Here is a 12688-nt window from a genome sequence, read left to right on the forward strand (position 1 = left end):
AGGCAGGCAGGAGGCCCCATAGCGGTCTGTCTTCGGCCCAGAGCAACCGAGTCCCAGGGCTGGAGGCCCTCCCCACGCGGTGCCCGGTGAACCATGACCCAGGACTGCTCACCAGTAAACCCCACCCACTCTGCAACCACACAGACCCCAACGCAGTTGGAGTGAGGGGTCCCAAGTCCGGCCCTGACCTCGGACCACAAGTGACTACTCGGTACTTCTGTCCCCGCAAAGCCCTCGGAGATGTGCAGATCACGGCTGTGCCCCCTGAGGCCTCTCTCCTCTGGGGTAGCCCTGGCTTGGGGCTTTCGAGCTGGGTGGCACCAAGTGGCCCTGGGCCAGCGGGACAGCAATGAGCTGGAGTGGGCAGCCCGGGGTGGAGGCCAGAGGGTTTCGAGGGTTAGAGCAGGAGGCGGGCGGGGGCGAGGCAGGGATACCTGACAACAGGCTCCTTCTGGATCTGGTCAGCGGTGTAGTGGGTGGTCCTGTGGAAGCTGATGGGGCAGCCCACCACCGCCATGTGCACCGGGATGACCGCTGGAGGCAGGTCTCCCACCTACAAAAACAGCAGTCATGCGTTGCTCTCGGCACCGGCTCCTACCACAACCCCTGGCTCCCCATCCCCTCCGTTCGAGGCCCTCCCTCCTCCAGCCAGCCCAGGGTCCCCAAAGTTTGGTCGCAACTGGGCGGGGACTCACTCCCCCTGTCTGACACTCACCCCAGACCCCCCCAAAGGCCTGGCCTCCCAGCCCCCGCTTCCCTGTCCTGCTCTCCCACCCAGCCCTGCGTGCGACTGCACGGATCTCCCAGCTTGAGGGTCTTTGGCCTCTTATGGCCCCTTTGATTAAATTTCTTTATCTTTTAAATGGAAATAACTTTATTATTTTTCTCTGCTAATAAAAAGCGATAAATGTCTTTTTTTAATTTAAAATAGAATGTATTTCACCCATGATCCTACCCCACCCCCCAGCATGACTCACTGTTAACATTTCAGTGTACCACTGTCTAGACAGACTTGTGTGCATAAAACACAGATATAAATGAGGAGCATTCTGGGCATGCTTTGTTTTGGTAATCTCTTTTCTCTTTACAACATATGATAATTTTACTAATGAAGGTTTACAGCATCATTTAACAGGCTCCGGAATTCTACTGCGTGGATGTAGCCTAATGTTTTCATCCTATCTTCTCCTGATGGACATGGATGTTTACACCGTTTGCTTTTTTCTCCCCCCTCTATTACAAACAACGCTGAGAAGAAAAGGAAGCCTGGTGTGAATTTACTTGTTCCCTGTGTCCACTTCTTTCCTTGGGGCAACCTTAACTGTGTGTCCCCAGCGCCCTGCAGAAGTGCCTCTGAACGGCGGCACACATTTCCCAGCCGGCCTCGCCGTGCACGTGAGTACCTTTCCCCTGCACCTTCACTGACAACTTTTGAACCTTGCTAATCTCACAAAGACTAGTATTTCAGTGGTTTAACCCTCACTTCTTTGGTTACCAGTGCCGGTGACATGTTTCACGTTCACTGGCCGTCTCTCTTTGTCATTCTTGAGTTGCCTATTCGAACCCTTTGCCTATTTGGGATGCTTTTGCCCCCCTTATTGTTAGTTAAGAAACGCTTTGTATATTAAGGTGATCAACTCTTTGTCATTGGGCACAGCACAATTTAAAGCAAATATCTACCATAACTAACCCATCCAATTTACTAAATAGTTCAAGAAAATCTTCTGTGCAATAACTCAGTAGCCTAGGATTTGGGACACGTTTACTTTGTTTACTTACTGTGCAGATGAGGCTGTCCCAGTACTCGCCCCACATGTTCGCACAGGCTGTGAGGTCAATGGCAAGCTGTTGGTGGGCCCCCAGCACGCCCTGGGAGAGGTGGGGAAAGAAGGCAGCTCCTTTCCCGTGGGACAGCATGCTTTCCATAAACTCTGCAGGAGAACCAGGAATGGGGATTCAGGCCCCAGGGCAGGAAATAGGTCCAAACCCTCAAGCGTCAGCAAAGCACTGAACCAGACAAGCCAACCTACAGCCTCTCCTTGGTCTGGCTAAACAGACCCTCCTCCTGGGAGCCTGGGGCCCAGCATCCAGCTTCTCTCACCTCCCACAAGGGCCGAGCCTCAGCCCTCCCTTCTGAGCCACCACCCCTCCCGAATCGAAGCCAGGCCCTGTGCACAAGCCGTAGGCCCTGGCAAGGGGATGGCCTCGTTTAAAAGAGGGGGCGCTGTCAGGTGGAGGCCACGGCCATCTCAGGGACCTTGCTAGAAAAGACGCTGAGAAGTGGTCTCTGGTCAGGGTCCCCTCCTGCAGCAACCGGCCCACCTCCTTGGAAGGCCACGCAAAATGCCGCTCTGGCCAGGCCTGGGCTCAGCGCATGCCCTGGGACTCTTACCCAGCTGCTCTCGCTTGGCCAAGAGCTCCCGCATCCGAGCCATCTTCAGCAGGGCAGGAGGCATGTCGGGGCTTGACAAGACGGGACATGGAAATCACATCAAGCCACCCGGGCCCTTCCCCAGACCTGAGCCACCTCCCCTGGCAACCAGCATCCCCCCAGGTGCCCAGCGGAGGAAGGGGGCCCTGCCTGCTCCTCCCAGGGGAGAGCTGGTCAGGCCTCCTCTTCACCTCTGTCTGTGGTCTTTGCTCACGCTGCACCCCTACCACCCAAAGCATCCCAGCTGCAGGCTGCCTGCCAGCCCCAGGGATTGCCTCCCAACAAACTCAGGAGGGCTCCAGGGCAGGGACCCCGATCCCCAGGCTCTGCACCTTGGTGACCCCTGGATGCAAACCCAGCCCAGACTCCCCAACCCTCGTCCAGCCTTCTGCAACAGGCCATTTCCACTCTTTCCTGCTGACATCTGTCCTGCATTGAACACATGCTAACTTTCTGCAATGGGCAAGTTAATGGCTCAGGAGCTGTTCCTGGTGCCCTGCAACACCAGCAGTCGGTGGTTTTGAAGCTCCCACTCCCACCCCCACCTTAGGAGCTTTGGTGGCGGGGCGTCTGCAGCGGGGTGCTGGTAAACTTAGCCAACCTCTCGGTGTAAATACTTTCACTGCAGTTGATTCCGAGCTACAGCTTTGCAGCGTGCCTCACTGTATCTCTGCGCACAGTTCCCTCCACCTACAATAACTTCTCCCTCGTCCGCGGGCCCCAGTACCACCTGGCCTGTCCGAAGCCCTCCACCTCAGCAGGCCACATCCTCTCCAGAAGCCGCCTCTGAAAGAAACCAGACTTACAGGCTGGGTTTTTGGCGCAGGCTGTTTGCAGGGCTCCCAAAGTACTCAAACTTGAGGGTAAAAGGGGTCTGTATCGGGGAACAGTTGGTCAGGATGAGCTGGCGATTCACGCGGGTCCGCAGCGGCACTGCTGAGCCGAAGTCCAGGTGGAGCCTCTCCGGGTGGCATGGCCACAGCTCTGCACTGGCAACACTGCCCCGAGCCCACGAGCACCCGGTTACACGCCACCCTTGGCCCTGCCCAGCGAACCACCTGGGGTGGGGGCGCCAGAGCTGCCCGGAAACCAGGCTGCATCCTCCAAGCCCTCATTAAGCTGCCACCCCAGGGCTTCCCTGATGGTACAGTGGTTGAGAATCTGCCTGCCAATGCAGGGGACACAGGTTCGGGCCCTGGTCTGGGAAGATCCCACATGCCGCAGAGCAGCTGGGCCCGTGAGCCACAATTACTGAGCCTGTGCGTGCGATGAAGAGTGGCCCCCACTTGCCACAACTAGACAAAGCCCTTGCACAGAAACGAAGACCCAACACAGCCATAAATAAATAAATAAAAAAAAAAAAAAAAAAAAGCTGCCACCCCCCAGAGACTCCCATCTCGCCCACCTGTGATGCCAAGAGAGGCCTCAAACTCCCCAGGCTCTCCCTGTCTGGGGCAGACCGGCCTGTCTCCCGGTCGCCAGGCCTCTTGTGGGAAAGCCCAAGGTACCCACAGCCCCGTCCCCTGCCGTTTCCCCGCCTGAACACCACGCCTCTGGTGTGTGGGGAAAGACCACAGAGAAGGCGGTGATGGGCTAGGCGGGGCTGTCCCCAGAGAGTCTGTGAGGGGCCTTTTCCCGGCCGCGGGAATCACGGGGAGGAGGCTGGTACCACCTCAAGGCCGGTCCTTTTAACGGCTGCCTCAGCCCCCAGGCCTCGGGCCTGCCCTGGGCTCACCTGCTGTCGCTGTCCTCTGTAGAGATGGCGATGGCCACCTGCAGTCCCCGGGGTTTCCCGGAAATGCCCAGAACCAGTGGCTCCTTCACGCCCAACACGTTACAAGGGAGGGCCAGGTCCATCAACTCGTCCTATAAGGAAGCCCACCGGGGGTGCATCACTCAGGTAAAGCCCAGGGCTTGGCCTCAGCAGAGGGGCCTCAGATGGGCTCCCGCAGCACAGGAGGCTGCTTGGGGGCGGGGGCGCTCAACCCAAAGGTCTTGTCCAGGCTCATCTCTGTGGAAGGGCTCCCAGACCCTTCAGTGGGTCACTATGCCCAGACCCGGCCTGTCAGCCCACCCCTGCCCCCCACCGGAGGCCTGGCCCCTTCCTCAAGGCTCCTGGCTGTGAGTCGGCCCCAAATACCTGGGCAGCCCCATGTGAAGGAGACCCCTCCAAGCGGACCTCTGGAGAAGCCGCACATTTATCCTGATGAAGCTGCTACCATAGAAATCAAGCCCTTTCTGCATGAGGTCTGCTCTGTGCCAGGCCTGGGCCCGGCCGTCACCCTCGAGCTCAGACTCAGCTGTGTAAGAAAGCCCACCGGCCACATGTTCGCCAGAGAGGACTGGGACCTGGGGCTGCTAGTCCCTGCGAGGAAGAAGTTTCCTTCCCCACAAGAACCACAAACAGATAGCCGGCAACCACCCAAGTACTGAGCACATTCGGCCCAATGGCCTTCCTGTGGGCTGCACCCAGGAGAAGCTGTGTCCTTCTTGGGAGGAACCTGGGTGCCGCTCAGACTCCCCTGCAGCACCCAACACAGGGCCCGCCGTGGGCAGCAGCTCTGTTCAGCATCTCCAGGCAGCTGGAAAGCTGGGCCCACCTGCTCCAAAGAGAATGGCCTGGCGAGGGCTAAAGGTGGTGCCCAAGGGTGTCAGGGCACATCCAGGCCCTGTATCCCTAGACAGCAGGCCCAGTGGGAGTGGGGACCCCAGACCCAAATGCAAGAAGTCTCGTCCCCACTGACGCAGCCCAGGAGAGGGGTCTGGGGTGGACCTCCTGGCCGGCACAGAGGCAGGCAGCCAGGGGAGCTTCCTGGGCATGCAGGCCCCTGAGCCCTCACTCGCCTGGGTATGAGCAGTCAACTCTAGGCTGAACTGGCGCTCCTCACGGGGGCCCAGCGTGCCACGTCTCGGGGAGACTTTTGCTGTGCAGAAGCTTGCTTGGAGCCCCAGGAGCTGGCAGACACATGGGTGGGGTCACGTGCTGGGCTTCCAGGATGGACCCGGGGTCCAGACAGAGGGCTCAGCACCGCCGCATACTCTGGGGAGGCTGGCGGACTGGGGGCCCCCAGCAAGACCAGCAGGGTGGGGTGCTCCTGAGTGGGGATAAACCACAGGTCCCTCTCCTCTCCTCTCCCACCACAGATGAACCTCATCCCTGTCAGGGGTTCTCTGGACTAAAGCCACCCTGGGAGGCCCAGGGTGATGGGGAACAGGGACAGCTGGCTCTGATGCACAGGGACGTGGCCCCATCTGCCGTGGCACGTGGGGCAGGCAGCAGAGTCAGCTCCAGGGGTAATAATCTGTTCTGGGAGGTGTCTGGGGGACAATGTCCCCCTCCACACAGGCCTCTGGGGCTGAGGGTTGCAGGCCTAGGGCCCGACAGTGTGGGCTCACCCACCTTGCCCCAGTGGAACTGGGTGGGCAGGAGTGTGCCATTGATGAGTATGACAGGCGTCTTGGTGGGCACGCCCACGTAGAGGTTGGTGACCTCCACCTGGCTGCTCTGCAGGTACACGTAGGGCTCCTGCACCTCGGCATACACAGGCAGGTGGCTGGAACACAAGGAAATAAAAGGCATACTCAACAGAAAGGAAGAATTAAAACTCCTCCCTATGTGCAGATGACACGATGGTCCACGTAGAAAATCCCAGGGAATCAATTTTTTTTTTAAATCTTAGAACTAATGAGTGAGTCAGCAAAGTGACAGGGTAAAAATCAACACATAAAAATCAATCACTTTTTTTTTCTTTTTGGCTGTGACAGGAGGCCTGTGGGATTTTTAGTTCCCTGACCAGGGATCAAACCCGGGCCCTCAGCAGTAACGCACAGAGTCCTAACCACTGGACCGCCAGGGAACTCCAAAATCAATCACATTTTTACAGGCTAACAAAGAATGTGTAGAAACAGAAGTTAAAAAATATAATACCATTTATAATTGCTCGAAAAATTGAAATACTTTGGTAAGTATCTAATAAAACACATATAGAATTTGTGTGCTGAAAACTACAAAAACACCAATGAAAGAAATCAAAGATGACTATAAATAGAGAGGCATAAATCATGTTCATGCATTTAAAAACTCAACACACGTCAATTCTTCCCAAATTGATCTATTAAGTTTAACACAATTGTTATCAAACTCTTAGCCAGGATTTTTGTAGATATAGACAAGCTTATTATAACATTAATATAGAAAGATAAAGGACACAGACTAAAACAATTTTTAAAAAGAATAAAGTGGGAAATTACTGGATGTTAAGACTTACTATACAGCTACAGCAATCAAGTTAGTGTGTTACTGGTGGAGGGATGTATACAACAGATCAATGGAACAATGTAGAAAACCTAGAAACAGACCCACACAAATATGTCTGAGGGTATTTTTTTCCTTATATAAGGAACGGAGATAACATGCATTTTGCTTTTAACTTTTTATTTTGAAATACTGTAGATTCACATGCAGCTGTAACAAAAAAGAATACAAAGGGATCCAATATACTCTTCACCCAATTTCCCAATAGTAACATCTTGCCTAACTATAGCACAATGTCACAAGCAGGAGACCAAGACGGATACAATCCAGCAATCTTATTCAGACCCCATCAGGTTTACATGGACTCGTTTGTATGTATTTACTTCTACGCAATTTTATCACATGTAGGTACGCATGACACCACCACAGTCAAGACACAGAACGGTTCCATTACAAGGATGTCTCATGCTATCTTCTTTTTTTTTTAACCTCCTCCCCACCCCCATTTTTTTTTTTTTTGGCCATAAATTTCTGAGTGCTGTTCACTTTGTTCAATAATTAAGGATTTTTCCAAAAGAGAAAAAACCTTTTCCATCTTGGCCAGCTTGGCAATCTTCAAGAATATCAAGGAAGAAAAGACTTGTCCCCATAAAAAGCTGTAAAATACATTTGAAAATGAGGTTTAATTGCAGTTATCATGCTATCTTTTTATAGCCACAGAACGAGACTGAGATAGATCATAGATTCAAAAGCCAAACAAAAGATAGAGATTGGCAAAATGTATTTTAAAAAATGATCCTACTGTATACTGTCTGCAAGAGACACCTTAGATTCAAAGACACAAATATGCCTAAAGTAAAAGGATGGAAAAATATACTGCAAACAGTACCCAAAAGAGAGCTATTGTAGCTATTTTAATGGGAGATGAAATAGACTTTAGGACAAAAATTGTTACTAGAGACAAAGAAGGGTATTTTATAATTATAAAAAGATCAATCCATCAGGAAGACATCACAATTATAAATACACATGTCTAACACCAGTGTTACAAAATACATGAAGCAAAAAATGACAGGACTGAAGGGAGAAACTGACAATTCCAAAATAATGATTAGAGATTTCAATACCTCATTTTAAATAGTGGACAGAACAACTAAGCAGAAGATGAACAGGAAATAGAAGACTTAACACTATAAACCAACCAGACCTCTATATAACACTCTATCCAATGACAGCAAAATGTTTCCTATGTGTACATGGAATATTCTCTAGAACAGACCATAAGATAGCTCATACAACAAGCCTCAGATTTAAAAGGCTGAAATTATACAAAGTATGTTCTCCAACAACAAGAGAATCAAATTAAAAATCAACAACAGAAAATAATTTGGGAAACAAAAATACGTGTAAATTAAACAACACACTCCTAAATAAACAATAGGTCAAATAAGAAATAAAATTTTTGGTTGAATATGCAAAAATTAGTGAAAAACACCACATTAATTTTAAAAAGGACAAAAATGGCATGATTATTTCAAAAGACACAGAAAAAACATTCAATGAAACATTCAATGAAACGTTCTTTCATGAGAAAAGCAATCAGCAAACTAGGAATAGAAGGGAACTTCCACAACCTGATAAAGGACATCTACAAAAAGCCTACAGCTAATATACTTAAAGGTGAAAGATAATGTTTTCCTTTTAAGATCAGAAACAAGGCAAGGACATCCAACCTTGCCACTTTCATTCAACACTGTACTGGAGTGTCATTAGGTCCATTAGGCAGGAAATAGAAAGGAAAGGCATCCAGATTGGAAAGGAAGATGTAGGGACTTACCTCATGGCTCAGTGGTTAAGAATCTGCCTGCCAATGCAGGGGACATGGGTTCGAGCCCTGGTCCGGGAAGATCCCACATGCCACACAGCAACTAAGCCCATGCACCACAACTACTGAGCCTGTGCTCTAGAGTCCGCGAGCCACAACTACTGAGCCTGCACACCACAACTACTGAAGCCCATGCGCCCTAGAGCCCATGCTCCACAACAAGAGAAGCCACCGCAATGAGAAGCCCACGCACCACAACGAAGAGTAGCCCCCGCTCGCCACAACTAGAGAAAGCCCATGCACAGCAACGAACACCCAACACAGCCAAAAATAAATAAATAAATAAAAATTTTAAAGGAAACAAACGGAAAGGAAGATGTAAAATATTCTCTAAATGCAGACGACATGATCTTCTATTTAGAAAACTATTAGAAGTAATGTGTTCAGCAAGGTTGTAGGATACAAGGTCAATATACAAAAAACTATTTGTATTTCTACACATTAACAATGAATAATAATAAAATGTGATTAAGAAAAGTCCATTTCCAAAAGCATCAAAAATGATACAATACTTAGGAATAACTTTAACAAAAAAAGTACAAGACTTGTACACTGAAAACCTCACTGAAAGAAATGAAAAGACCTAAATAAATGGAAAGACATTTCATGTTCAAGAATGGGAAGACTTAATATCGTCAGGATGGCAATACTCCCCAAACTGATCGGCAGATTCAACACACTCCCTATTAAAATCCCAGCTGCCTCTTTGCAGAAAGAGATAAACTGGTCCTAAAATTCATACAGAAATTCAAAGAACCCAGAATAGCCAAAACAATCTTGAGAAAGAAAAACAAAGTTGGAGAATTCATACTTCCTGATTTCAAAACTTACTATAAAGCCACATTAATCAAAACAATGTTGATATGGCATAAGAACAGACCTATAGATCAATGGAACAGAACTGACAGTCCATAAATAAACCCTCATGTTTACAGTCAACTGATTTTTGACAAAGGGTGCCAAGACAATTCAATGGATAAAGAAAAGTCTTTTTAAGAAACCCTACTGAGACAACTGATTATCTAGTTGGAAAAGAATGAACCTGGATTCTTTTCTCACACCATACACAAAAACTAACTCAAAACGGATCAGAGACCTAAGAATAAGAACTAAAACTATAAAACTCTCAGAAGAAAACATGTGAGTAAATATTTGTGACATTAGGCAATGGTTTCTTAGATATAACACCAAAAGCACGAGCAACAAAAGAGAAAAATACATAAACTGGAATTCACCAAAATTTAAAACTTTTGTGCTTCAAAGTATACATACCATCAAGAAAGTAAAAGGACAACTCTCAGAGTGGGAGAAAATATTTGAAAATCATATACCTAATAATAGACATGTATCTAGAATATATATAAAGAACAACACTTCCATCTCAAAAAAAAAAGGAACACTTGCATCTCAATAATAAAAAGACAAATAACCTTATTTTTTTTAAATGGGCACAGAATTCAAGAGCTAGTTCTCCAAAGAGGATCTACAGATAACCAAGAAGCATATGAAAGATGCTAAACATCATTTGCCATCAGGAAAACTCAAATCCTCAGTGAAATATCACTTCACACACACCAGGATGAGTACCACTGAACGATAGATTGTAACAAGTGTTGTTGAGGAAGAGGAGAAATAGGAGAGCAGGGTGGAGAAGGATGGAGAGTGGGTCCCGACTGGCAACTATTATATTTGCCCCATATATCATTATTATAATAAGATACACTATGTTAACATTATGCATAATTTGTGAAAATTTTAAAATAAAATAAATATAATGCTATCCCAATGCATTATATTGGGATAATTAAAAAATTAAAAGAAAGGCTGTAATCAGATTAACTGATAAAACAGAGGAGAACAAAACTATTACTTAAGACCCCTGGAGAAGGCCAAGCAGAGATTCCGTAACAGTGGAGTGAGAGGCATCACAAGGCAGAGTGGGCTGTGGGGAAAGAGCAGGGGAGGTAACTAAAGGAGCGCTGGGAGATTATCCTGGAGGGTTCAGCTATACTGGCTCCCAGAGCTCAGGCATCACACAGAAGACTGGTAAATCCTGCAACAGGATTTACCCCACCCTCAGTGAAGAATGTGGGCGTGGCCCTGAAGAGAGGTCACAGCAGATCCTGCAGGAACACTGGGCTTCTCAACTGTCTCTGAGGGAGAACGACCAAAAAGATCCTATTTATGAAGGAAGGAAGGGACTGATTCGTGTAGCTGGCCAGTGTGGGTTTCCTCGACTGTTTGTCTTGGGCTGTTTTCCCCAAAGGCCCCTTCCCTTTATGGGATTCAGGAAGCTGTCTGCTCTGAGGGTACTCACACACACTCACACACACTCAGTCCTGGGAGGAGGACTCCATCCACACCTACACCCACATACTCAGAGGAAACTGACACCACCGGCTCCTTATGCAAATCAACTTCCTCCTTCAGAACAGGAATGGGCAGCCAAGGATTATTAGATGTAGAAAGAAACCCAAAAAGCGAAGAAAGATTCCAAACCAGAATCTGAGGAAACTAAAATTAGTTTCCTCGGGGTAATCTGAGAGGCTGTTGCATCCATAAGACAATAACAGATGACTACAGAAAAGGAACAATTCATTAAAAAAAAAAAAAAAAAAAGCTTGAAATTGAAAAGCATGATTGCCAAAACAAGGGTATCCACCAGAGACTTAATTAGTGACCTGCAGGGCCAAGGGCATATCCCTGAGCAAGGAGAAAAACCCCAAGAGATGGAAAATATGAGGAAAATGGTTAAACTCATGCAGTATAGATCCAGCAGGTTTGTGGTGGACTGTGGTAGCTATTGTTTTTACTGTCCAGCAAGCTTTCCCACCTGCCTCTTCTAGAGCTGGATCCTTGCCCCCTGCCACGGGGAGGTAGGGCCTGTGAGGGGAGGTGACCAAAGAGATCCATTCAGACTGTATCTCTGGAGAAAGCTGATTTCATTTTTCACAGAGGTTATTAAGCTGGGAGTGTGTGAGCCTGGAACTCTAAGTGGCCCCCTTCCCTGGGGCATTGTGGCCAAGGGCCCCTGCCAATAGGGGAGAGAAAGGCCAACAAAGAGAGAGAAGCAGAGTTGAAGGATGGGGTGGGTGCAGGAGAGGGAAGGAGGGCGGACAATGAGAGAGAAGTAGAAGACCAGACAAAGGAAGAGGCTGGAGCCCTGGATTCAGTAGGGCAGGAATGCCCGAGTACATGAGCCAATGGTTCCCCCTTTTTGCCTAAATTGATGTGTTTCCCTCACTTGCAACTGTAAACATTCTGATTAATACAAGGTCCTTTAAGAAGAAAGAATAGAGGTAAGAAAAGAAAGGAAATAAGCAGAGACTGAATAAAAGGTATTCATTCTGCCTGAGGAGAAGACAGACTTAACCCTCTTATTTAAGGACCATGAAGAACCATGCAATTACCGGTGGCTTTGAAAAGACTCATACTTAGACCCATAACGTTAGCTGTAGAAGAGCACATTTGAATGAGACATTGCTGGTACTTTCCCCCTGTTGCTGATCCAAGTACCCAAAGTCTGAGAATATCTGTCACTGTGACAGTCTGGGGTGATGGGCGTCTCATACCCTGGAGGTGCAAGTATAAAATGGCCCATTCTCTTTGGAGGATAATTCAAGTATTCATGAAGATTTAAAGTGAGCAGTTAAAGTTTTTATAACAAAATACGTGCAGAAATGACTACAAAACAAATATACAGTTTAAACAGCTATACAGTTTAAAGAATAATAATAAAAAGAACAACTGTGTACCACCCCCGCCTAGCTTAAGAAACAAAATGTTACCATCAGTCAACTTAAGAAAATGAATATTATGCTTCAAAATAGTTTGAGAAGGGTTGGGGGGAGAAATGGATGAGGCATGTGGATGAAGCAGTATTTGTCGTGATTTGATAATTACTGAAAGTAGATGATGGATACACAGGGGTTCATTATACTATACTATTTTTATATACGTAAGAAATTTTCCATGAGAAAGGAAGGAAGGAAGGAAAGGAGGGAGTGAGAGAGGGAATATCACTAATAACCTTTGAAATCTCCAGTGTGTTCCTCCCAGAATACAATGGTATTCGCTCATTTAAAAATGCCATGTATACACTCAACTAATATTTGAC

General features: G+C 47.9%; 1 protein-coding gene across 14 annotated transcripts in view; it reads right to left on the reverse strand.

Moving 5' to 3' along the window:
• The window catches only part of DLEC1 (DLEC1 cilia and flagella associated protein), a 104223-nt gene that overhangs the window by 6803 nt on the left and 84732 nt on the right, over positions 1–12688 (reverse strand). For 13 of the 14 annotated variants that reach the window (XR_007479677.1, XR_007479678.1, XM_049715840.1 and 10 more), the window contains 7 exons: positions 5832–5985; positions 5276–5386; positions 4167–4297; positions 3238–3429; positions 2393–2463; positions 1780–1931; positions 435–553 (listed from right to left, as the gene is read on the reverse strand). Coding sequence is in view for 12 of the 14 variants with exons in the window: in XM_049715840.1 (XP_049571797.1) it covers positions 435–553; positions 1780–1931; positions 2393–2463; positions 3238–3429; positions 4167–4297; positions 5276–5386; positions 5832–5985 (930 nt within the window). In the remaining 2 variants the exon portion in view is untranslated. The remainder of the gene's footprint in view (positions 1–434; positions 554–1779; positions 1932–2392; positions 2464–3237; positions 3430–4166; positions 4298–5275; positions 5387–5831; positions 5986–12688) is intronic. The other variant, XM_049715843.1, reaches the window with a different exon arrangement.

The sequence above is a fragment of the Orcinus orca genome, chromosome 10 (genome assembly GCF_937001465.1).
Source record: "Orcinus orca chromosome 10, mOrcOrc1.1, whole genome shotgun sequence".
In the NCBI taxonomy this organism is placed as follows: Eukaryota; Metazoa; Chordata; class Mammalia; order Artiodactyla; family Delphinidae; genus Orcinus; species Orcinus orca.